General features: G+C 40.7%; 2 protein-coding genes across 6 annotated transcripts in view; both read right to left on the reverse strand.

The window, feature by feature from the left end:
• Positions 1-863: 863 nt before the first annotated feature.
• GNRH1 (gonadotropin releasing hormone 1) lies at positions 864-5701 on the reverse strand. Its single transcript, XM_053578591.1, has 3 exons — positions 5556-5701; positions 4034-4129; positions 864-2455 (listed from the first exon to the last, which is right to left on the reverse strand). Exons 1-3 carry the CDS (start codon positions 5694-5696, stop codon positions 2414-2416), a joined length of 279 nt encoding a protein of 92 aa, XP_053434566.1. The 5' UTR covers positions 5697-5701; the 3' UTR covers positions 864-2413.
• A 1763-nt stretch (positions 5702-7464) lies between these two features.
• The window catches only part of KCTD9 (potassium channel tetramerization domain containing 9), a 34312-nt gene continuing 15387 nt past the window's right edge, over positions 7465-26389 (reverse strand). The window contains exons 7-13 of one of the 5 annotated variants that reach the window (XM_053578590.1): positions 23885-23952; positions 23702-23797; positions 21683-21832; positions 17854-17959; positions 16922-17055; positions 13334-13481; positions 7465-7597 (exon numbers count right to left, since the gene is read on the reverse strand). In XM_053578590.1, coding sequence (XP_053434565.1) covers positions 13365-13481; positions 16922-17055; positions 17854-17959; positions 21683-21832; positions 23702-23797; positions 23885-23952 — 671 coding nt within the window. In that variant the 3' untranslated portion in view covers positions 7465-7597; positions 13334-13364. Of the gene's footprint in view, positions 7598-11380; positions 13482-16921; positions 17056-17853; positions 17960-21682; positions 21833-23701; positions 23798-23884; positions 23953-26389 lie in introns of those variants that run through there. The other 4 variants (XM_053578588.1, XM_053578589.1, XM_053578586.1 and 1 more) reach the window with 4 other exon arrangements.

The following is a 26389-nucleotide window of genomic DNA, read 5'->3' on the forward strand; positions in this document are numbered from 1 at the left end:
CTCATTGAATGTACATGGCTTTTACTTCTTTACTCATTCCCCGCACACAGTTAGGCAGAGGTTAAGAGAGAGAGAAGGAAATTTAAAGGGGCAGGACTTATTCGGAAAGGACAGGGACTGATTCTCAAACGAGGTTGAGAGGTCTCTAACCCCAGAGCAGTTACATCAGAAGTGCTGAGGACAGAGCGTGGAACCCAGGATCCGTAATTCTTTTCAATATCTTCCCCCGTGTTATTCCAACATTGAAAACTACTACTTTAGAAGTAACATTGAGTCAACTTTAGAAAATGGGTGTTGAAGGCATGTTTTATAAAATCCCAACTCCACGAGCGTCTTTTTACCCACTTCGGGGAGTCCCACAGCTCACTCCAAAGAAATTGTGCTAAAGACAAACTTTGGCAAAGGAAACCTGACGCTTTGAGGAAGTATAAATTAATGTGTTGAGTCATGTAACAAATGTAAATTATGTTATTTTCCTTTAAAAAAAAAGTGGCAAATAGGCCTCTTACCCATCCTGCTTATGTTGATGAATGAAATGATGTGGTTTTGCTTTTGTTTCCTAAAACCATAAAGTTGGAGATCACATCTCTGCCTAATTCTGTTCAAGTAGGAGTGAAGAAGTTCTTGGATTCAGTTTTAGAGATGGTCGAAATAGAAGTATTTGGGAAATCTAAGATTATGCACTAGCAAATTTTTTTTTTTTTTGTGAGACAGACTTTGTGGCTGTAGGCTAGAGTGCTATGGTATCGTAGCTCACAGCAACCTCAAACTCTTGGGCTCAAGTGATCCTCCTGCCTCAGCCTCCTGAGTAGCTGGGACTACAGGTGCCCACCACAATGCCTGGGCTGTTATTTTAGAGACAGGGTCTAACTCTTGCTCAGGCTGGTCTCAAACTCCTGAGCTCAGGCAATCCACCTGCCTTGGCCTCCCAAAGTGCTGGGATTATAGGTGTGAGCCACCGTGCCTGGCCTACTAGCAAATATTTATGTTAGAAAGGGATAGTTTTTGTTCCCATGGAGTATTTCTGTTCAAACTCCTTAGCACAGATCTCCCTTTTTTCTGAAGTAGAGGGGAGGGGCAGAAGGGAGTTTCACGTGTCTGTCTGATTTAAAAGAGGAAGAAAAGGGCAGTGCCTGTGGCTCAAAGGAGGCGCTCAAATGGCACCTCTGGCTCCCTTATGCCGGAGGTGGCAGGTTCAAACCCAGCCCCGGCCAAAAAACTGCAAAAAAAAAAAAAAAAAAGAGGAAGAAAAGGGCCTAGATCTTTGCTGTGTCAATTTGTTGCTGAGACATTGAACACATTATTTGAAATTTGAGTTTTTCAAATGATCTCATAGCCACTTAGAAGTTAAGAGAATTTTAGTGCCGTGGTGTCTCGGATGTCACAGAGAAATGGTCACCAGTAAAGCTAGGTTGACCCATGAGCCCCAGTATCCTAACTCAGCTCCGATTAACAAAACAGCCCAGCTTGCAAGTGTTGATTCCAACAACTGCTCACCACCGTGCAGGTTAGGAGCCGGTAACACGGAGCCAGATGGGACGGAGTGGGCCTGTTAAACTCTCTGAGCCCATGTTCTTCATTTTAAAGTGAAGACAGTGTTTGTGTCCCAGACTGGTTGGTGAAAATATGCGTGTACGTGCCTAGCACAAAGCCTGAGGCTGGTCTTTGTGGAGGATGCACAGTGGCTACCCTGTTTGACACAGAAACTACAGAATCCTGTCTCCAACAGACTCTCCGCACTGCATTGCATTTCTCAAATGAAATACCAGAAGGATCACACAGATAAATGCTGTTATTTTGGGGCCTTGGTCTCACGCTCAGCGGGCAGCCTTTGGACAGACCACGTGGAAACAGGAGCACTGGACTGAGAGCCCTGGGAGGCCCCTGCTACCCCAGCCTCACTTGGGTTCCATGTGACTTGCAGAGGGACAGGAAACGATCTCGGGAGGGGACTTCTTTCCAAATGGGAGGAAGCCTTGGCCCACGGCCTCAGCTTAACTTTTGTAGAATGTGTCAAAGATAAAATTACAGTCTCATAGACCCAGTAGCTGAGTCGGTTGTTTTAGGCTGTAGCATACATGGCTGTGTTTATGAGTGCAGGGCAGGGTCCTGGAGAGCCCAAAGCCCTTTACTTCATGGTGGACATTTTTCCCCTCTCCCTCCCTTCTGTTGCCTGGTCCTCCACTTGGAAGGCTCCTTTTGATGGGCTCACAGCATCCCTCCCCCAGAATTCTGAGTTAGAGAAACTTGATATTTGTGCCACCTCATTTATAATACAGCACTTTATTATGAAATGTGCGTCACTTGGTGTCGGAAGTTCTGAAATTCACAAAACTTGCAGATACTCAACGCATCTCGAATGTCGGTGTCAGAATTACCCTTAAGTATTGTCGATCCTTCTGGCCCAGCAGATTTAACTCTTCTTCTGCCCAGCTTCCTCTTCAATCAGACTTTCCTGAGAAATATGTGAGTGATAAATATATCAAGGTTGGCTTTAGTATCTAAATATCATTACGTTTTTGACATTTTAATTTCTAAAAGATTATCTAGGGAAAAAGTCCATTTGTTTTTGTGTACTAGGGAGATAAAACAGAGGGTCTTTTCATTTATTTATTTAATTTTTTTGAGACAGAGACTCTGTCACCCTGGGTAGAGTGCTGTCGCGTTATCACAGCTCACAGCAACCTCAAACTCTTGGGCTCAGGTGATCCTCCTGCCTCAGCCTCCTGAGTAGCTGGAACTACCAGTCTCTATTTTTAGTAGAGATGGGATTCTGCTCTTGCTCAGGCTGGTCTTAAACTCCTGAGCTCAAGCAATCCACCCACCTCAGCCTCCCAGAGTATTAGAATTATAGGTGTGAGCCACCGTGCCTAGCCTGTCTTTTTAACCTGCTTGTTAAACATAAAATTTCAATAGTTAAAGATTGGGATATGAGGAAGGAGATGGAATAAAGATCTGATCAATCAGTTTGCTAATTGTTCTTAAGAGACAGGTCGTCTTTCTCTGTCACCCAGGCTGGAGTGCAATGGTAATCCTCCCAACTCAGCCTCCCAAGTAGCCGGGACTATTGGCAATTTTTAAACGTGGTTTTTTAGAGGTGGGGGTGACACTCTGTCACCCAGGCCGGTTTCAAATTCTTGGACTCAAGTAATTCTCCCACCTGAGCTTCCCAAATAACTGGAATCACAGGAGCAAGCCATCATTCTCAGCTTTAATCAGTTTGCTGTTAAACCAGCCTTTGCTTTAGTTTCTTCATTATGTCATATTTGGGAGATTTCACTGTTTTCTCTTATTTTTATCCTGTAGTAAGCAAGATTAGAAAAAGAAAGGAAAGGAAGATGTCTGCCCCCTTTCTTTTTGTCCTGTGGGACGTTGAACTGACTTTCTCTAATCTCCATACTGTGATTTATTCAGGCGTCCCCTGCTCCTGGGCATAACAGATAATTAACCACCTTCTCACTGCTACAAATAACTAGACCATAAAACTCAGAGAACACCCAACATTGAATTTAAGTCTCAATTTTTATGTTTCTCTTTACACTTTTTTCATTAAAAACGTAGATTAATAGATTTTCATTTTTGGTGGGAATTTGGACATGACTATCGTCCTATTGGAACACTGGAAATCAATGCTGTGGCTTTAAATTATGAATTTACTGGGTCTGGCATTTTTCGTTCCAAAGGAAGGGAGATTTCTCTCCTTTCTGAGGTTCTGGAAAACCACATCACAGCAAGTACAGCTGCAGAGCCTGGTGGAGGGGTGTGGATTTGCCTAGAGTAGAGCAATCAAGAAGCTTTGCTGAATCTATTGGAAGACTGACTATAGCCTCGGAAAGGCTAGAGCCAGATAAAGGTTATAGGGATTTAAATTCAACTTTGGGGAAGAAAAGAAAAGGAGGTGGAGGTTCCCACCCCACTGCTGTCTAGCCACTGAACAGGAAGGTCATGGATGGGTGTCACCACAGGAGGAATCTCAGTAGTCAGGAAGGTCAGGGATGTGGTTCTAAGGGGTCCCCAAGGGCCTTTAACTCACCAGGGCTCCTCTCAGGTCGTGGAGGGGTGAGCGAGGCTGGTGGATGGTGCATTCCAAGCGTGGGGGTTCTGCTAGTCGCTCTACCTCATTGGCTGTCTGGAGAAAAAGAATGAGATTCTTAGAGATGAAGATAAAAGAAATGAAATGGTATTTTTTATTTCCACCAACAAATGTCTGTGGAGAGCGAGAGTAGGGAGGTGATGGGACCTAATGGAGGCTGGATTAGGAGGGGGGTCTGTAAGGTCGCAGATCTTGCCATCAGCCGTTTCTTTTTTTTATTATTTATTTTTTATTAAGTCATTTGTACATAGATCATAAATACATTTATGCCATTATGGAATTAGATGTGTTGATTATTTGTACAAATTGGAGTGCTTCCATCCTACTAATCAACATAGCTTTCGCCTCATTTACCCAATTACAGCATTAAGACGTTTGTGTTCTACACCTGATTGGTCCAACTTGCACTTGCAGCCATTTCTATAGAATACCTGGGGGCTCTAGAGATAGTACAGATGGAAAGGGGAGATAAAGTTTTCTCCTGGGGGGTGTGTGTGTGTGAAGCCCTTTGTGCCTTACCAGGAGACTTTACTCACAAACAAGTTTACAGTTGTGCATAGAGTTGGTGTTTGTTTTCTAGCTAAATGTCACAGGAAATGAGATTTGTTTCATGTAGAATCTGTGGAGAGGAGACTTCAGATTCTCCGGCTCCCTTCTTTAAAACTAAGTTATCTTCAGTATTTCTCCCAGAAGAGATATTCCCTTACAATGAAACAGAAATGGTTTTGAGTTTCTCTAGCTGGGCTCCCCATTCTCAGCCCCACGTTACTTTTTGGATTACTCGGCTCTTATAGATGGCCCCTCCCCTGAAATCCTTACATGACCCCGAGAGGTCACATTTTGTTCATTGAAAAAACCAAGTAATTCCAGTTAGTGCTGGTGCTAGCACTGTCACCTCATCTCCAGGAAAGTAAGCCCACCACGTTTTCCACTGTGCTGTTGTGTTGCCCTGAGTTTGCTAACTCCTATGTTCTAGCTGACTCCAACACCTTTGCTTCAATGCCCTTGTCAGTGAAAAGAAATTACAGGGCACATGTACTCGGTAAGGATACCTCTTTATAAATTATAAAAATGTACTACGGGTTTATTATCATACATGTTTTTAAAAGATAAAATAAGATAAAAACATATGCAGAAGGTCTAGGTTGGATTTTCTTTGCAGTTCCCAGAGAGATCTGGGCTCCACCCCATCGTTTGCTAATTCCTTTGGCAACCCTGTGCTCTCAGAGTTTCAAGTACTCTCTTGTATTTGATGCTGTATTTCTTGGAACTTGTCCTGATCTTTGTTTTCTTAGTCCCTGTCTGAACTGAAAACAGGAATGAAACTTCTCTTTGTTAAGCGTTAGTCTCCCTGGAGTCTCTGGGGCAGGGCACAGGGATGTGCCATTGAGGCTCCTATAGAGCATTTAGTCAAATCGAATCAAATAAGCTATGTCTTATTTTGAAGCTGAGAGAAACTTACCTCTTGGAAAGAATCGATCAAATGTTCAGTACTCCTCTTCCCCCCAGGACGCAGCCCATAGGACCAGTGTTGGCTGGAGCAGCTCTCCACGCATAAGGTCAGTAGGATAAGTCCGGCCACGAGTTTTGGAATTAGCTCCATTCTATGGAACAAGAATGTACAATCAAAATAGACCCAGGCTGAGTTAAGTGAAAATAATTAAGACCTCTTAAGGGAAAAGGCTCCCATCTGTTTCATTCAGCCTACAGAAGCTGGAAGCTGGAGTCTTAAGGGCTTCCACACACAGACGCTGAACACAGAGGCACCCGCTTGCTTGCCTTGAGTTTCTTAGCCCCTGGGGACAAAATCGGTACTTTAAACTCACGTGTTCAGGACTTCTTAACACAAAGGTGGTGCATTTTTATTTTTATGATTTATTGAGTTTAGCTAACCCCCTTAGCAAATTCACTTTTTAGCCTTAACATCTCCCCTACTGTGGATTAGACTCTGCCTCTGTCATTCCTGAGAGAAAGCCAGGACATCTGCTCTTGCTAAGCATCTCCGGCTGATAGAAAGTTGCTTGACATGCGATAGCTGCCCCGTGGTGCTCGTGGCATTTTACTGTCTGTCCTCTAGTCTCTCAAGCATCAGTGCTGGCTGGACCATCTGTGGGAATGTGAGAGGCTCAACACTGTTCAAAGCAGTAAGTCATAGACCAGATGCCTCCCCAGCTGAGGGGGTGTCTAATTACCTAATGAAATGTGCCTCCAAATTAATTTTAATTTATTGAAGAAGAGGCTACAGACAAAGCCAATACTGGTCCACGATCTGTGAGATTCCCCAAAGGCTGGATCTCTGTGGCTGGTGCTGAGGACGGTGAAGGTCCAGGCATCTTTGGACAACTGGACTTAGCCCCTGGGTGTAAAGTGCCCTGCAGATACGCCATAGCATGCAATCTAAAAAAACTAAGCATTTTACCTGTTTAGAGGCAAAAGGATCCCAGGCTTCCTTTGAAGTGTGTTGGCTACTGTGACTTTTCTAGTTTGCTGACTTTCCTTTTATATGAACCTTTTCTAGGACGTTGAAATCTTTCCTGCTGGTAAATTATACTCCACACGGACTGTGCTTTCTTTTTAATAGCATTATTTTAATCCTCACATAAATCCCCTTAATGGTGTATATAATTAGAACACCCCCTGGTGTATCTGTTAAATTTACTTAAGTGTGGCCATTAAAACTTCCGCTAAAACTTTTATAGCTGAAGCTGCCACAATCGAAAGGGATTAAAATCTAGCTAGGTTGGACTCCCTTGAGAAAACTGGCAGAACTACCATTGTTCAGGGAAAACTAGGCACAATGGCTCATGCTTGTTACCCTAGCACTTTGGGAGGTTGAGGCAGGAGGATCCCTTGAAGCCAGTTCAAGACCACCCTGAGCAAGAGCAAGACCTCATTGCTCTACAAAAGTACAAAAATTAGTCAGGTGTGGAGTGGCACCCGTAGCTCAGTGGGTAGGGTGCTGGCCACATACACCAGAGCTGGTGGGTTCCGGCCAGCTAAAACAACAATGACAACTGCAAAAACAACAACAAAAAAATAGCTGGGCGTTGTGGCAGGCACCTGTAGTCCCAGCTACTCGGGAGGCTGAGGCGAGAGAATCACTTAAGCCCAGGAGTTAGAGGTTGCTGTGAGCTGTGATGCCACAGCACTTTACCGAGGGCCATAAAGTGAGACTCTGTCTCTACAAAAAAAAAAAAAAAAAAAATTAGCCAGGTGTGATGGACTGTGCCTGTAACCTCAGCTACTCAGGAAGATCACGTGAGTCCCTGAGTGCGAGATTGCTATGAGCTGTGACAACCCTGTCCCTGCACACTACCCCATGCACCGGAGGCAAGATACTATCTCAAAAAAAAAAAAAAAAAGAAAAAAAATCTGATTTATAAATAATGTGATTATTGGCACTCTTCCAAGTCCTTGTATGATCCTGAAGTTGATAGTGTTGAGTTTGAAAATTCTCCAGTCTCCGATACCCAGCAGGTTCCTTCCTTGATTTATCTTGAAAGCCTTTCAAAATATGAAAAAGGCAATAAGAAACATTATAGTTAAAATATCCTAAGAGAAAGGCCACCCTGAGCTGACTAAGGTCAACAGTTGAGACCATTTCGGTAGATGCTTATTGAGTTAAATATGCAAATGACTGTGTGTTAAGAGCCATGTGAGTCCAAAGATGAGAAAGGATAGTTCCATGATAATGTGAATAAGACCACTTATTATACCAGTTGGACAAGTGTAGATCATTATCCAGATATTCCACCCCAGAGGTGTGGTCCTGGATATGTCATTTACACAGTATGATCATGTAAAATAAAGAGGGAACCATTATTCTTTATTATGTTTGAATACATGATTGTCTTCCCCTAATTTATGCTTAGGCCGTAACCCATGACAGTGAAAAATACCGTTTTTTTTTTTTTTTTTTTTTTTTTTTTAAGAGATGCGGTCTTGTTTTATCACCCTGGGCTAGAATGCAGTAGTATCATCTTAGCTCACGGTAGCCTCAAACTCCAGGGCTCAAGAGCCTCTTTCCTTAGCCTCCTGAATAACTGGAGGTACATGTGTTACCACCATACCAAGCTAGTTGCTAGTTTTTCTTTTTCTTTTTTTTTTTTTCTTTGAGATAAGGGTCTTGCTATGTTGCTCAAGCCAATCTTGAACTCCTGGGTTCAAGCAATCCTCCTGCCTCAGCCTCCTGACCATCTTACTTAAATGTCTGTTAACAAACCTCTGGCACTTAGTCAGCATTCAGTAAGTATAGATTTGAATGAATGAATGAGTGAATAAAAAGCAAGAACCTTTTAACCAGAGTGAGCCTAATGCTTTCTTTTTATGCATCAAAGATGTATTTTATCTGCTGTAGAATAAAAACTTCTTGTACAATTGGCTGTAAGGCCTGTTACATCAGTGAAGCCATAAGATGGTTGAAAAATAATTGGATATTCCCGCAATCCCATTACTAGGCATCTACCCAGAAGAAAAAAAAAAATCATTTAATCCTAAGGACATTTGCATTAGATTGTTAGTGCAGCTCAGTTTACAATAGCTAAGATGTGGAAACAATCTCAATGCCCATCAACCCTGGAATGGGTTAATAAACTGTGGTATAGGTATAGTATGGAATACCATTCAGCCATAAAAATGGTGGAGACTTTACATCTTTTGTATTGACCTGGTTGGAGTTGAAACACATTCTTCTTATTGAAGTATCACAAGAATGGAAAAGTTAAGTATCCAATGTACTTGATACTAACATGAAACCAGCGGACAATTAGATGCACACCCACGCAAGAGAAGAACACAATTCAACTCAATATGGTGGGGGGAAGGGGGAGGGAGGGGATTAGTGCGCTGCCACTGAATGGGCAAAATGTAAGGGCATATGGTACATCTCCTGGGGGCGGGACACAACTACAACAGGGACTCTACCTAATAAATGCAAACATAGTAAGCTTGAAATAAAAAAGGAAAAATAATTGGGTAATTGTCCTTTTGATTGATTGATTGTTTGGGATTCATTGAGGGTACAAAGAGTTTACACTGATTGCATGTTAGGTAAATAAAATCCCTCTTTTAATTATGTCCCGCCCCCAAGAGGTGTGTCATACACCAGGACCCCATCGCCCCCTCCCTCCTTTCCTCCCGCTGCTCCCTCATTCCCCTACCCCACCCCTTGTATTATTAGCTCAACTACTGCTTCCTATTAGAATTGAGTAGATTAGATTCTTGATTCTCCATTCTTGTGATGCTTTACTAAGAAAAATGCGTTCCACAATGGTCCATTTCAGAGCTGGGCTTGGCAATTTCCCCTCAGGTAGATTGCTAAACTGCTCAGTCATTGCCCAGTGTCCTCTGCAATAATTCTCTCTGCAGGGATTGCAGAGTAGAAAGCAATGGCGTCTGGCCCGGATAAACTCCCTGGCTTTGTTCTGCCAACTCTGTGACGGTCGCTCCATCCTCATGATAGCAGGAGATAAAATTTGAATTTAAAAATAAAACCTAAATATTTCACTTTACTTCCGACATTTTTGACTAAGTGCCATTCTGAGGTGAAGACTCTCATTCCACTGTAAGGAGAGGCTGTTTTTCAACAAGAGTTCATGATATGTGAACGGCGTTCGTTTAAATTGTCCAGTTGATTTCCTATTTGCTGAAAGAGATGGACTTCTAAGTGTTGCTTTAGCAGAAAATGTGGTCTTTGGTTAGGACTCGTGAAATGGGAATAAAGGCTTGTGACCACTCATGTCAGGTCAATCACTTATCCCTGGGGCACCGCCTGGATTTATGGTAAGTTATTTCTATCAGTTAATATTACATTTTTGAAAAGATGCTTTGAAATTTTTAAGATGAACACAGCAACATGCTCTACAAACTCATCCAATAATGCTGTCGGTCCACTAAATTAGCATTAGCATGAAATCACGTAGATTTCAAGGGCAAAGCCAAATTTGTTTTGCCTCTCTTTGGTACCACTTAAGTTATCAAACAACTATCCAATTAATGAGTTTTTGATGGTTAGTGACATACTTTGAACCCTTTTATGATTCTGTGGTTAGGTCAGTTTACTAAGGAGTAAAACTCCTGAGTTTAAATAATTGGATTTATGTTCATCGTTAATTTTCCCCCTAAATTAAAAAAGAATGGCTTTAGAGGAAAACCTGCTTCATCAACATCCAAACAACTCGAAATTATTATAACGATAATGATTTTGTTATAATGCTGAGTGAGAGATGAACGACTCTTTTTTTGTCTTAATATAAAATCTCAGCGGGAAGAATGGAAGGTCCTCTCTCGCTGCCGTGTCATCGGGCTGAAAAAGGGCTCAGGAAAATTAATCCTCGGGTAAAGTGCTTTATACTGGAATGATGTAACCACTTTTCTTTGTTGTAATGAACCTTTTAATTTTAGAGGTGCTATTTCCTTGGAGATTTAATGTAATTCTAGGGTTTTTCATGTGAAAAATGATTTAAGGTTGACTTAGGGTAGATTTACAGTATAAACCACGGATTTCATAAAATGAACAACTGGAGAAAATTTCCCAAGTCTTGGTTGATGATAGAAACCCTCAAAGAATACTAAATTTACAATGTTTTCCACTAAAATTTTCTTGAGGCTATATTAAAAGAATTGGACTGCATTAGAGTACAGCATGTGTTGCTTTAGACAATTATTCGAGTACCAAATTTTTTTAATATAGATAAAATAGCTAACTTAAGCTTAAAATCTTTTTCTAGTCTATTTACTTATGTATACAGATGTTGCACCACTAGGATTAATACAAGTTTTACTATTTTGAAACTTTATTCTCTCCTTAAAATTCTCTGTCCTCGGGCGGCTCCTGTGGCTCAGTCGGTAAGGCACCGGCCCCATATACCGAGGGTGGCGGGTTCAAACCCGGCCCCGGCTGAACTGCAACCAAAAAATAGCCATGGCGGGTGGCGGGTGCCTGTAGTCCCAGCTACTCGGGAGGCTGAGGCAGGAGAATCACCTAAGCCCAGGAGTTGGAGGTTGCTGTGAGCTGTGTGATGCCACGGCACTCTACCGAGGGCCATAAAGTGAGACTCTGTCTCTACAAAAAAAAAAAAAATTCTCCGTCCTCATTGGTCAGGCAAACAATGTTTGGGGACTTATTACTTATCTAACCTAAAAAAGCCAGCTGGTTATGTTCACCAGCTAAAGAGTAACACAAGAAACTGAAATGAATTATTGGGAAGGCAGTCTTTTGTTTGGAATTAATAAATATTGTGGCATTAGCATGGTGGGTTTTTAAAAGAGGATCAGAAAATAATCACGTTTAAGGAAATGAATTCACTTTGATGGCAGGTTGAAAGAGCCGAATCCGTAACGCGTGTCATGCCCTAGTTCCTTTTCTACCCAGACCCTCAGGGCTGGTCATCAACACATACTGAAGAAACGCAAGCAAAGTACAGAAGTGTATTTGGATTTTCAAAAGCAAGAGAAGAAACACCTTTTCAACATTCTTGTTGTTTATTAACGCAGAATACATTAGATCTAAAATCTGTAGCTTCTAAGCACACCGTGTTTAGACCTTCCAGATCCTTCTGCAGTGTTAGGTTATGTCTACAGAGGTACCTTTAAGTAAATGAATAACACATTCTATAATTATTGAAAATATAATACAGAGTGAAATGATTTAAATATAATTTAGGCACATATCGATTATGAAAATAGATATCTCTCAATACAATACTTCTCTGTCTTGGTAAAAATAATAAAGCAAAGAAAATAATTCATTTCTGAAGTTGCTTTCCTTCACTTGTAAAGGCCCAGTCTCCTTCCAGCTCTGCGTTTGTACCCTTTACCGTTCAGGAAAGCTTTGCATATGTAGATATAGAAGAATAAGCTACGTAAATACTAAAGATATGTCATTCCCCCAAAGGAGACCAAAGTGGTTTTTAATGATTCACTGCCTCAAGCTGATGAGTCTGTAGAACTCAGAGCTCATCTGGACACAGCTCACATCCCTGTTCTTCGGCTAAGACATAAGGACACCAAGTTACTGGTCGGTGGGTACAGGCCCTATTTCTGCTGCTGCAGTGAGATAATGACTCAAGAAAATTGGGTTAAAATTGTTAGAAACAAAACAAAATATAAATAAAAGACCCACAGATGCTGACCGACTGACTGGTATTACATCTTAGACCAGCTAAATGTCTTCATTTATTAATTTTCTTTTCTTGTTTTTGGTGCTATAATCAAACCGTCAGGGTGAAGTTCCTCATTCCCTATTCTAGGGTCTAGCTGAATCTACACTCCTACAGAAAGGCAGGTCTGCCACATTCACTCACACTTTATAGCTTTGTCTGTAGTGGATTCAGATGTAATAACCTACTTCTAAGCCGACCCTATTTAAGCTACATGGCATTTGAATTAAATAAATATTAATGATGCACCTTAGGTTTTTTCTTTTTTTTTTTAAGTATCTTCCTATGCTTCTGTTGATTGTATCTGAGAAAACTAGGCTAACAGTGTAAATGAGATAAAACCGCCTGGTCTGGTGTTGAGCAGAACTTGCCTAGGATAAAGTTCTAAGAAATCTTCTTTTAGAAGTTGTACTGTAGGTGATTCTTCTTCCATCTGGGAGTTCCACTGGGCCTGGAGAATGACAGTGACGTACGGCGGCGTCTTTCCACTCTGTCTCCATCAGAAAGAACTAGATATTTCTTTAATTTAGCTACTGTTCTAAAAAATAAACATTATAAAAATGAACCTGAAAAGAGTCTTAAGGAGTCTGATCTCACCATATGCATACAGTGTGACAGGCATTTAAAGAGGGGAGCCATCACTAAAGCTATTTATAAACCTGAACAACCTTTCCAGAGTCTTCATAAAGTTTAACAATTTAAATATCCATACTGCATCTACGTATTCAATAAATATAATTGCATATGTTGTGCTTTTCATAAATTAAAATCCTCAAATGCATCTCAAACCAAGATGGTATTCAACATCATGCCTATTTAAAAGCAAATGTAATAGATACTATTCCTGGGCACAAAACCAGGCAAATCCCCCTACCCCATTCAAAAGGCAACAATATAGTCTAGTTTCCCTACATCTATTAAATGAGTGCTTTTCTGTAAGAATCAGAAGGTGGAAAAAGTCATTTTTTCCCCTGTGCACCACTGAGAACAAGCCTAATCCTTTAAATGTTTTCTTAAAATTCCCTTACAGTGTTATTTCTTCTAGACAACTGAGTGGGTGGAGAAAGAAAACATTTTGTACCTTGGACTTCTTCCTCCAGCCCCTGAAAGTCTCATCTGACACTCTGTGACATATGTAAGGGTGTCAGCATCTCCTCAAATATAGCTCCCTTCACGTTGGAGCCTCTCAGGTTGGCTTCTTGAAGATCACACCCAGACAGATCACAGTTCTGTAAGACAGAAACAGTCTTCATGACTAACATGGAGATGTCACACCTTATCCAGGATTTCTGGGCCATATTAGTGAAATGTGTAATTAAACTGGTAAATTTCTGGAAAACTTCGGTCCATACGCCCTAACGTCAGACTTTCTTCTACCTGAATCTGTTATCTCTAGCTGACGCTCAGGTTGACTACCACCATAAGGGGTCTTCAAAACATCCATGGAAAATTGTGAAAATCTTATAGGTTCTATGCATAGATTTCAATGTGTTTGTTTTTTTTTAACCAAAATAAAATTGTAATTCCTATTGCTGCTATAACCAATGTAAACTTGTACTAACTTGTTAGAACATGTCTGGACAGGATCTAATTTGAGGCACTAAGAGATAAGACATCAATCTGAAAAGAGTCCCTAAGAACAACACGAATTCTGCTAAAATCAAAGCAAGAACAAACACCAAATTTATGGTGAATCTTGGGTGGAAGAATAGTAAAACCATTGATGTTTTACAAAAGTTTATGGGGCCAATTCCCCAAAGAGATCATAATTTAAGAAAGGACAAGATAGGGCTAGGCACGGTAGCTCAAGCCTGTAATCCTAGCACTCTGGAAGGCTGAGGCGGGTAGATTGCCTGGCTCCCGGGTTCGAGACCAGCCTGCACAAGAAAGAGACCCTGTCTAAACATAGCCAGGCGTTGTGATGGGCGCCTGTAGTCCCAGCTACTTGGGATGCTGAAGCAAGAGGATTACTTGAGCCCAAGAGTTTGAGGTTGCTGTGAGCTATGATGTCACAGCACTCTACCAAGAGTGACAAAGTAAGACTCTGATTCAAAAAAAAAAGGAAGGACAAGATGATGTTGAAGAGGAAGCCTGCAGTGGCAGACATCTACGTCACTTATCAGGGGAAAAAAAATCATTGTGTTGGTGCCCTAACTGAAGAGGACCAAAGATTAACAACAGGCAACACCACAGACATCTCAACTAGTTCAGGTTACACAATTCTGACAGAAAAAATTACAAGTTGGTCAACTTTTCCACGCGATGGCACCAAAACCATTGCTGCAAACAATAGCAGTATTTTCAATGAAAATTTTAAACAAGTGGGATCAAGATCCTGAAGCATTTCTTCAAGGAAATGTAACAGGACGTGAAAACATGGTTTTCCAGCACCATTTGGAAGACTGAGCACAAATCACGGCTGCGGAGAGGGAGGAGTGGTCTGCTCAGGGCCACAGCAGGGGCTCAGGAGAGCTGACATCAGGGCTCGCGATGCTCAAGGCATTCCGCTCATTCACTTTCTGGAGGGTCAAAGAATGATGTCTACTTCTTTTTTTTTTTTTTTTTTTTTTTTGTAGAGACAGAGTCTCACTTTATGGCCCTCGGTAGAGTGCCGTGGCCTCACACAGCTCACAACAACCTCCAACTCCTGGGCTTAAGCGATTCTCTTGCCTCAGCCTCCCGAGTAGCTGGGACTACAGGCGCCCGCCACAACGCCCGGCTATTTTTTGGTTGCAGTTTGGCCGGGGCCGGGTTTGAACCCGTCACCCTCGGTATATGGGGCCGGCGCCCTACCGACTGAGCCACAGGCGCCGCCCTGATGTCTACTTCTTATAAGAGTGTTCTGAGAAAGTTGGTAAAGCACTAACAGAAAAGCCCTGAGAAAGCTCCATGGACCCCTCTCCATCAACGCCTTCATTCTTCCCATCAAACAACTTTTTGAGAGTTTCACAAAGGAAATCTTCAAGCAGCCACTTTACAGTCCTGATTTGGCTCCTTCTGGCTTCTTTTAGTTTCCTCATTTTACAAACTCTTTAAAGGATGCCCATTGTTCTTCAGTTAATAATATAAAAAGGCTGCACTGACATGGTTAAATTCCCAAGCCCTTCAGATCTTTAGGGACAGACTAAATGGCTCAAATCTTTGATTACAAAAGTGCCTTGACCTCAGTGGAACTTATATTGACAAATAATGTTTATATTTTTCATTGTTATCTTTTAATTCCATTTTCCCATGTATTTTTTGAAGTCCCTCCTATGACTATTAAATAAAGAGGAAGCACATGTCTCCTGTTTGTAGAACACATTTTAGAATCAGGCATTCAAACTCCAGAATGATTTCCAACATAGTGAATATTACATAAACAATTTTACCACACTCCAAGAACAACAAAAGGTACAAGATGGGGGAAGACTTTTATTAAAAATTTGAAAGAAATTTTATTTGATAATTAAATTGTGTAATAGATTTTCCCATTCCCCAGCCTAACAGTTATATAGTATCAGCGGGGGCCTAAAGCTTAAAAGGGCCTGCTACGTTGCTGCTGAGAGCTAGCAAAAGATGAGGGCAAAAACACAGGGTGGCCATAAGGATGTGAACTTTATGGCCACTCTGTGTTTTTTTAATACAATTTTCTACAATCTAGTCTGTGCTGAATATTCTTACAGAGCATTACTGTTCAATATAACTACCAGCTACAATTGGCTGTTTAAGTTACATGAATTAAAAAATCAGTTTCTCGGGCGGTGCATGTGGCTCAGTCGGTAAGGCGCCGGCCCCATATGCCGAGGGTGATGGGTTCAAACCCGGCCCCAGCCAAACTACAACCAAAAAATAGTCAGGCGTTGTGGCGGGCGCCTGTAGTCCCAGCTACTCGGGAGGCTGAGGCAAGAGAATCGCTTAAGCCCAGGAGTTGGAGGTTGCTGTGAGCTGTGTGAGGCCACGGCACTCTACCGAGGGCCATAAAGTGAGACCCTGTCTCTACAAAAAAAAAAAAAAAAAAAAAAATCAGTTTCTCATTGGCACTAGCCACATCTCAAATGATCAGTAGCTATACGTGGCTAGAAGCTACGGTACTGAACAGCGTAGATTTAGAGCCCGCCCTCCTACAGAAAGTGCTACTGGACGGCACTGATGTAGCAGTCCTATCAACAGCTACTGAGTCTGACGGCTCAATCTGCAAATCAAGATGATATACAGAATCCAATTTTTATGAAAAAGATTGGACAAAATTAAAATCTCAAGCTGAGATTCAAAACCAGTATGATTCCAATTTAAAATAGGCTTTTCCTGAACCTGATTTTAAACCTGGTTATCATTGAAAATCTGGCCCATTTAATCTGTTTGGAGTTAAATCTTATGGAAAACTCAATGCATTAGGCCGCTGATGCCGCAGGTTCGCCCACCTGGGAAAGACCCGTGAGAAAGAAGAGAGAGAATCAACTGTGGATGTCAGTGAGTCTTCCACTCTGGAACTGGCATCTGCCATTTGGTAACTGAATCCTGTTATGGACTTCAAACTTCTATGAACATGCAAATGTAAAGAAAACATTCCTCTGGCTGTGCTGGCATGTTACCTGACAACTACTTTGTTTATTATTTCAATACATTTCACAGGAGCTGCTCAGTAATCCTAGGTTAACAAGAAGTCTCTAAATGCTGGCAAACTTACCTCTAAATCAGTTCCTGCCAGAGTCGCTCCTCTGAGGTTACAGTTCTTCAACTTTGCATTTTTTAAGGTAGCAACTCTTAGATTAATTCCTGTCATCTGACTTCCTTCCATATCCACACCTTTCAGATTAGCACCTATAGTGAACATATTTTGGGAGTAGTTTAAAAATATTTGTAGTTATCTACATAAAACAGATGTGAGTGATGACAGCATCTTTTTACTTTTGGAAATGAACGTAAAATCTCAGTTTCTCAACCAACTCACATATACAAAGAGTTCAACGTCGGCAATTTGTTTACTTATAGGTTAAGGTTTTTGTCAGTACTTTTGTCAGTACAACTCAATTCTGTCTTGTTATAATTAGCACTTCTATAACTAGCTGCATAAGTTTATGACAAGGGAGGTAAGTACTATGTTTCCTAAATATACAAATAAAGTGACCAGTCACAGATAGAGCAAAGCAATGACGAATTAATAATACGTTAAATCTAAAAATGACAATGAAACCTTGATGGCTTTACCAAACTGAAATTCTTCCTTTTGTTCAGATGTACTTGAAAGTTAAAGATGTTGCTATTTATTAAAAATTTCAGGTTGATTTGGGGGGTACATATGACTAGGTACAAAGCTTGCTTTGTAGGGTGAAAGTCTGGGTTGTAGGTGTGTCCTTCACCTGGGAAGGATGTTGCTATTTAATTGTCCAGTTTATTAAAAAATTAAGTCTGTCTTTCTTCTAAGTCCATAAGTTCAATTAGCACATGACTGAGACCAAATGGAGGCATCTAACTCCTTTGCAAATTCTCCAAGTATAATGACAGAAGAAATCTATGCTTGACAGCTATCGTGTCTGACCTTTAATAATTACTTTGCTGGGCTTTCTCCTTAATGGTCTGCTTTCACTGTAAGACAGGCATTTATAGATAGGATCTCACCTTCTAAATTGGCCTTAAGACCAGAAGGATCCTCGAAATTACACAGTTTCAGGGATGCTCCTTCTGCATTAGAACAGAGCATCTTGACTCCCTGGAGATTTGCACACTGCAAAGGAAAGCGAAATGTTCTGGGTTTAAGTTCATAACTTTGTTCATATTAGTTCAACCAGTAAGAGAAAAATATTTTTAAAAAAAGAGAAGCTGGGCGGCGCCTGTGGCTCAGTCGGTAGGGCGCCGGCCCCATATACCGAGGGTGGCGGGTTCAAGCCCGGCCCCGGCCAAACTGCAACCAAAAAAATGGCCGGGCGTTGTGGCGGGCGCCTGTGGTCCCAGCCGCTCGGGAGGCTGAGGCAAGAGAATCGCTTGAGCCCAGGAGTTGGAGGTTGCTGTGAGCTGTGTGAGGCCACGGCACTCTACCAAGGGCCATAAAGTGAGACTCTGTCTCTACAAAAAAAAAAAAAAAAAAAAAAAAAAAAAATAAAAAAAAATAAAAAAAATAAAAAAAGAGAAGCTAATTCAACACAATTGCAATCAATTATTATCTGTTTACAATAAAGACTATTCTAATGAAAACTGAGGTTTTATAGAAATAGTTATTTTAGAACTGCTCTAAAAGAAACACCAAATTAACAATGTGACCATTTTACATGAAACAAGGGTTTAGATAATGAAGTTGAATGAAGTTGGGAAGTCAGAACTATGACATCTCTATTTCTTTTCTTTTTTTTTTTTTCTTTTGAGACAGGGTCATGCTCTGTCTCCCGGGCAGCAGTGCACTGTCATAGTCACAAGCTCACTGCAACCTCGAACTCGTGGGCTTAAGCGTTTCTCCCACCTCAGCCTCCTGAATAGCAGGGACTACAGATGTGCACCACCACAACCAGGTAACTTGTAAAAGTTTTTTGCAGAGGCTGGGCGAGGTGGCTCACGCCTGTAATCCTAGGACTCTGGGAGGCCAAGGTGGGTGGATTGCCTGAGCTCAGGAGCTCCAGACCAGCCTGAGCAAGAGTGAGAACCTGTCTCTAAAAATAGCTGGATGTTGTGGCTGGGGCCTGTAGTTCTAGCTACTCTGGAGGCTGATACAAGAGGATCATGTAAGACCAAGAGTTTGAGGCTGCTGTGAGCTATGATGCCATTGTACTCTAGGGAAGGTAACAAAGTAAGACTCTGTCTTTAAAAAAAAAACAAAACAAAACATTTTTTTTCTCTTCTCAGAGATGGCAGTCTTGCTATATTGCTCAGGCTAGTCTCAAACTCCTGGCCTCAAGTGATTCTCCTGCCTTGGCTTCCCAAAATGCTGGGCTGCCATGCCCAGCCTCCCTATTTTTAATTTTATATGCAGCTCATGACAATATGATGTTCAAAATGTATGGGTAAGGAAGGCATGAACTTGTTAGGGGAATGGAGTCTCTCTTCCTTATTACTGTAGGACTAAATAAGTGAAAACCTGATGTTCAAAGACGCTACTACCTCATTTCAACAGGCAGAATACTAATGCCAGCAATTAAAGGGATCATTTAGATACAAAAGGCCAACAAGTTGCTTGTTGTTTTTTCTGTACCAACTATTACTACACAACATTGTCAACCCTGAGTACCCAAATCACAATGTAAAAAGAGTAAAAAGGTAGAAAATACATATTAAGAATTTTAATTATGTTCACTCATATCAAAGGGTTCAGTGCCATCGGAACTGAATTCCAACTAGCTAATTCCAGCTATCTATAAAATTGACATTAACGTCAGACCTTTCTCATAAATTGTGCCAACAAAGTAAAAGATGACTGTGAAAGAGTTTTTAAAACTAAGTCACAGTATGAATGATAATTATATTTGTTATATTTGTTCTTATAATTAGATCAGTGAAGTAATTTAAAATTCTAAGGCAGATCAAGTTCTTATAGCCATATCTATCAAGAAAAATCCTGCCTGGGCCAGAGGCTCAAGCCTGTAATCTTAGCACTCTGGGAGGCCAAGGTGGGAGGATCCCTTGAACTCAGGAGTCCAAGAGCAGCCTGAGCAAAAGTGAAACCCTGTCTCTACTAAAAATACAAAGAAAAAATATTAGCTGGGCATTGTGGTGGGCACCTGTAGTACCAGCTAATCAGGAGGCTGAGGCAAGAGGATTGCTTGAACCCAGGAGTTTAAGGTTGTTGTGAGCTAGGCTGATGGCACAGAACTCTAGTCTGGGGCAACACAATGACTCTGTCTCCAAAAATAAAATAAAGACCGGGGCCTTCATATTTTTCTTTATGCCGTAAGTCATAAAGTCAGTTTGCAACTGACTTGCCCCTTCATCTTAAGACAGAAAAAGGAGAGTGAAACAAACTAAAATTCCTATGGGGAGATTTTGTTACTAGCTCTATAACACAAAGGTTCATGGAGGGGGGACCTTATGGGCTTACCTGACCAGGAGGTTGGGGACAGCTCTGCCCCTTAGCCTTAGATAACCCTAGAGGGACAGAAGTACTCCAAGCTCTTAGGGGTAGTCCCAGTTATTGCTCAGTTATGCTTAGTAGGCAATGAGATACAGACTCAGAGGGCAAGTCCCTTGCCAAAGATCACACAGCAGGCAGCAGTGGGGGTCACAGGAAAGTCTGGAGCACCAAGCCACCAAACAGACCTGGGTTTCCCCACTTGGCCTTGTGGGCAGAGCACAGGCTGCAGTCAGGTAGCTCAAACTGATTCTCAGTGCCATTCACCCTGTAGGCTTTCAACCTCTGTGTCCTCATCTGGAAGCTGGGATAATAGAAACCTGTCCTGTTTTTATGAGAATAGAGAAGGGTGGCTCCTGTGGCTCAGTGAGTAGGGCGCCGGCCCCATATACCAAGGGTGGCAGGTTCAAACCCGGCCCCGGCCAAATTGCAACAACAACAAAAATATAGCTGGGCGTTGTGGCAGGTGCCTGTAGTCCCAGCTACTCAGGAGGCTGAGGCAAGAGAATCGCCTAAACCCAGGAGCTGGAGGTTGCTGTGAGCTGTGATGTCACAGCACTCTACCGAGGGCAACATAGTAAGACTCTGTCTCTACAAAAAAAAAAAAAGAGAGAGAATGGAAAATAAGCTGCAACTATGAAGTAAAACCAAAGTTATAATAACTCAATGAATGATGGCCAGAAGCCAGATGTTATATAGGTGTTGTTAATACAAAAGACACACAGACATGGGACCTGGCATTAAGGAACTGTAAAGCTGTTAAAGGTTAGATTTCATGGTTGGTCTGTATACATCCTCTAACCCCAAATTAACATAAATAATTGTTATGTAAATACCTACACATACATATATGTAAGAGAGAGGGAGAAAACCAGTAAGATGCTAACTTCCACAGGTGGATGCACACCATGTGCATTCAAGTATCTCCGTCAAATAACTTCTAGGGCAATAAATATTTTCCCTTTCCAGAAATAAGACTGAACAGATTTCAAAGATTCTTTACAGCTTTATCCCTATAATACACTGAAAATAAAACTCCTTAAGATGAGAACAAGAATGATTGAAAAAAGTGAAATAAAAGTAAAGAAGTGAATATAAAAGTCCTGATAACAAGAAAGCACACTATACTGAGGAGATCAGGGTCTACTTTCAAGATGTCATTTCTGATGGGGCGCTAAGCCTTCCAGGTCTATCTATGTTTAGCACAGACATCAAAGTTAGAAAACCAACTCGTGTCACTTTCAGACCCTTCAGTTTTATCATCAACATAATAAATCATCTGTTTTCATGTAAAAACTCCAGTAAAAGACATGTAATTCCTATCTCAAAGGGCCTTGGAGACTGTTAAATAGGCTAGAAACTTAGTTTTCTCTTGTAATCAAAATGATAACTTACATCAAGCACTGACCCAGAGAGATCAGCTCGTTCAAGATTTGCACAGCAAAGATTTGCATGTGCAAGATTGCAGCGGCTTAAATTGGCCATTTTGAAGTTAATGTATCGAAGGTCCAAACGAGAAAGATCAGCACCACTGAAGTTCAAACCCTGAAATAAAGAAGCACAAACTGTCATAATAATTAACCATCTATTGGAGTAAATTTAATTATTATAGCTAATAACCACCAAACATTTTTAGAAGCAAATGGCACCTGTAATCTACTTATAAACTATGATCAAATGGGCTCTGTGCCCATAGCACAGTGGTTACTGTGCCTGCCATAGACACCGAAGGTGGCAGATTTGAACCCAGCTAAGCAACAATGACAACTGCAACAGAAAAATAACTGGGCATTGTGGTGGGCGCCTGTAGTCCCAGCTACTTGGGAGGCTGAGGCAAGACAATCGCTTAAGCCCAAGTGTTTGAGGTTGCTGTGAGCTGTGACAGCACAGGACTCTACTGGGGGCACATAGTGAGACTCTGTCTCAAAAAAAAAAAAAAAAAAACTATTATCAAATGTACTTACATATATAAATTAAGTATCTTAATGGGCTCCTCATAATAGAAACTCCATTGATAAATATATTGGAATATAGCCTGGCTATACTTCATTTGTGTATAGAAATTTCTAAAGAGGAATTAATCCCTATTAGTTATATAACTGCTGATGAGTGTTATTTTGGTTACATCTAATTATGTTTAAATTATTTTATTAATTCGGGCGGCGCCTGTGGCTCACCGGGTAGGGCGCCGGCCCCACATGCCGAGGGTGGTGGGTTCAAACCCAGCCCCGGCCAAACTGCAACAAAAAAATAGCCGGGCGTTGTGGCGGGCGCCTGTAATCCCAGCTACTTGGGAGGCTGAGGCAAGAGAATCGCCTAAGCCTAGGAGTTGGAGGTTGCTGTGAGCTGTGTGACGCCACGGCACTCTACCAAGGGTGATAAAGTGAGACTCTGTCTCTACAAAAAAAAAAAAAAAAAAATTATTTTATTAATTCAATAATTCAAGACAGTTTTATTAAGAAAAAATGAGTATTTTGTGTATGTGTGTATTTTAAGAGTCAGCGTCTCTGTTGCCCAGGCTAAAGTGCGATGGCATGATCATAGTTAACTCAAATTCCTTGTCTCAAGCAATCCTTCTGGTCTCAGCATCCCAAGTAGCTTGGGGCAACAGATGTGTGCCACTGCACCCAGTTACATTTTTATTTATTTTTTATTTTTTTTGTAGAGATGGGGGGGTGTTTCTTGCTTTGTTGCCCAGGCTGGTCTTGAACTCAAGTAATCCTCCTGCCTTGACTTCCAAAAGTGCTGGGATTACAGGTGTAAGCTACTACACTCAGCCTGTATTGTGGTTTTTTAAATCTGTAATGCTACAAAACACAGAAGTAAAAGTATCTGCCATTTACCAGGCCATACATAGCAACTGTACAAATACTGACTTTAAAAAGTACTGCAATTTCCGGGCGGCGCCTGTGGCTCAGTCAGTAAGGCGCTGGCCCCATATGCAGAGGGTGGCGGGTTCAAACCCAGCCCTGGCCAAACTGCAACCAAAAAATAGCCGGGAGTTGTGGCGGGCGCCTGTAGTCCCAGCTACTCGGGAGGCTGAGGCAAGAGAATCGCTTAAGCCCAGGAGTTGGAGGTTGCTGTGAGCTGTGTGAGGCCACAGCACTCTACCGAGGGCCATAAAGTGAGACTCTGTCTCTACAAAAAAAAAAAAAAAAAAAAAGTACTGCAATTTCCATGCAATACTCACAAACTGCTACATTAGGCATAACTGTACAATAAAAAAGGCTGCTGTGTCTCTTTTCAGCTAACCATTTCAGAATTCAATCAGTGCTGTAACCCATAATTAAATTGTCTCACATGAAAAAGAAAAATAAAGCAAAAACCAAAAACATAAAATCCCCAGAAGGATGTAAAACTTTGTCCACAAATTTGCTGATACAAATAACCCATGTAGAAGTCTGTTTTAATTACCTGGCAACGCAATTCTGACTTGGTTGGAGTTGCCAGCAGAAAACGGACAAATTCCTTCCGGGATATTGGTGAATGATCCTCTGGTGGTTGAGAGTTCTTGAAAAAGATATGAAGATATTAGTGGGGTATTTAGGGCGATATCTCCAACATGTGTAACACTGGCTAATGTAAAAAGAAACTTACCTTTATTGCTACTTCTAGGTGTTCAATCAATGAGTCAATGCCAAAAAATCTGGCTTCTTCTAACACACCTGTTAGAATAAAAATGACATGACTGTTACAGAAAACTATTCATTTTGATATTTAAAGAATTACTTTATGTTAAATTCTCACAATAGAATTGAACTTTAAAAAATAGTCTGGGAGATAATACAGAAGAAAAGTAATGTTTTGAACATATAGAATATTTGAAAATATTTGTAAAAACCAAGGTTTTTCTAAATTGTTCATGTTCTAAAAAGGAAAAAATAGAAAACTAATAATTAGAATGAAAGCCTTCTCAAATATTTAAGGTGATGGATATCTGAATTACACTAATTATTGTTATATTTATCACCAAAATATGTACATCTATTACATATCAGTAAAAAAATTAAAAATAGAACGAAAGCCTTCCAAATTTCAAAATTATTTCTGATAATCATTTTAAATAGGCCACAGACAAGAAATCTTAATACCACATATTCCTAAATCAACTTAGTGACTTCACTGTGAATTCAATAAAATATTAGTTCATTTAATCTTAACATTTAATTGTCTTTTAAACAGATTTAAATAGGATTACACAAATATGTTTTATTATTTTAAATTTAAAAATCTTTTTTTACATATACGTGTGTTTATTAGGTTTCCACTTTTTGCCTTCACAAAATTAAAAAGGCTTAAAATTTAATAACAATAACAATGTTTAAGAACTAGAAACAAAAACCTCATAAAGAACGAAGATAAATATATTCAGAAAAGAAATCAGACAATTGCTGCATCGAAATATTAAGCAATAATAATAATGCAAAGAAAGTAACATTATGTAACTTTAACACAAATATGTTTTATATACTGAATCAGAAAATGATAGAAATGAATAAAAATTTAAGTTGACTTCACAATAAAAGTCAAAAGTATAAATCAGAAATCTTTCTCATAGGAAAATTAAAAGTATTTCTTACGGATAAAAGGGATTTCATCTATTTTTACTCTTAGGTGACTTGGTATGCTTTCTCACATCATCAGAGTGTGTGGGAATAAATTTGGGATCCATTATCTTTCAAATGGATCAGTTGGCTGTGTACTTGATAAAAAACTACTATTGTAATTCAGGAATTTCACATAAGTAAGAGACACAATCCCTCCCTTCAAATAGTTTTAAGCTAAGGGTGGCTAAATACAGATATAAAAAACCACAGGCAACTACATGGGAAGAGTAATATGGTCTTTTCTGTGAAAACCAAACTCCACCTTCAACAATCCAAATTGCAGAACAATGGTCACTGGTGTACAGTATGCTACCAGACGGCTGTTCCCAGTGCACACCAGAGGGGCCTGGCCTGTGGATTCCTCCTGAAAGGGCAGCACACTACAAAATCTGTCCCTGCTAGAAAGCCATCCTAAAAGAAGGTCTGGAGGAGAAGAAGAGGTGGAAAGAAAGAAAGAGGAAGGAGGGAAGGGAAGAGGGGAGGTAGGGAGGAAAAGGAAGACAAAATAAATAAAAAAGAGTCTAGTGGGCCTCACTCTCAATTTGCCAAGATTTTCTGGGTAAATCAGAACCTCTCAGGGGATGTGGTAAAGATGCTTTTCTAATTCTAGGTTTACAATTAAACCTTTGAAACTTCCCCCAAAGCCTTAGAAACACAAAATAACAACATGGAAGACAGTAGAGGAATTTAGTGCATTTTCTCCTAGCACCAAGACGCGGATGTGAATCGCAGCTCTGCCACTCACTACCTTTTGGTCTTACAGAAATTAGCTTAGACCAGTGGTTCTCAACCTTCCTAATGCCACGGCCCCTCAATACAGTTCCCGTGGGTGGTGACTGACAGGTTGAGAACCGCTGCCATAGACTATAAAGCATATAATTACTTGGGACAACCTGCAGGCAATGCGAAGAGTCTGGATGGAAACTGTGCTAACTACTAACAAGGCTTTATAAAATGAATCCAGGAGACAGCTCTACTTTTTGGACAACCGAATAAATAAGAGAAATGTCCAAGAAACACAAAAAATTAAAAAACAAGCAGATCTTGGTAATCAAGATTACCAAGGGTAACAGAGGTCAGAGATGGCATGGATATATATATTCCTCATGTTATTGCTAGGCAGGGATCAACGCTACAAGGAAAAATTACAATGAGAGGAACAGAGGAACAGAAGAACTCAGAGAACTTATGAAGCTAAGGTTTAAAATGTGCTCAGAACAGGGTGGTCCTTAAAGTGAAAAGCCACCAAATGACACAGGGGCTGAAAAGAAAAGCTATGCACAAATGGATCGCTGGTTATTTTTATAATAGTAACTTCTGCAGAATGACTAAAATAATAAAACAAGTTGTAAAGGATTTCAAGCAAGAGTTGGTAGAAAGTAAAAAACAGCAGTAAGAATTTACTTACAAATAGTTTGTGGACCTAGATGACAGTGTCAACTGTGATTTTTTTTTTTACAATAGGTGTATTTTAAAGGGAATAAAACTTAATACA

Source organism: Nycticebus coucang, chromosome 24 (genome assembly GCF_027406575.1).
Source record: "Nycticebus coucang isolate mNycCou1 chromosome 24, mNycCou1.pri, whole genome shotgun sequence".
NCBI lineage: Eukaryota > Metazoa > Chordata > Mammalia > Primates > Lorisidae > Nycticebus > Nycticebus coucang.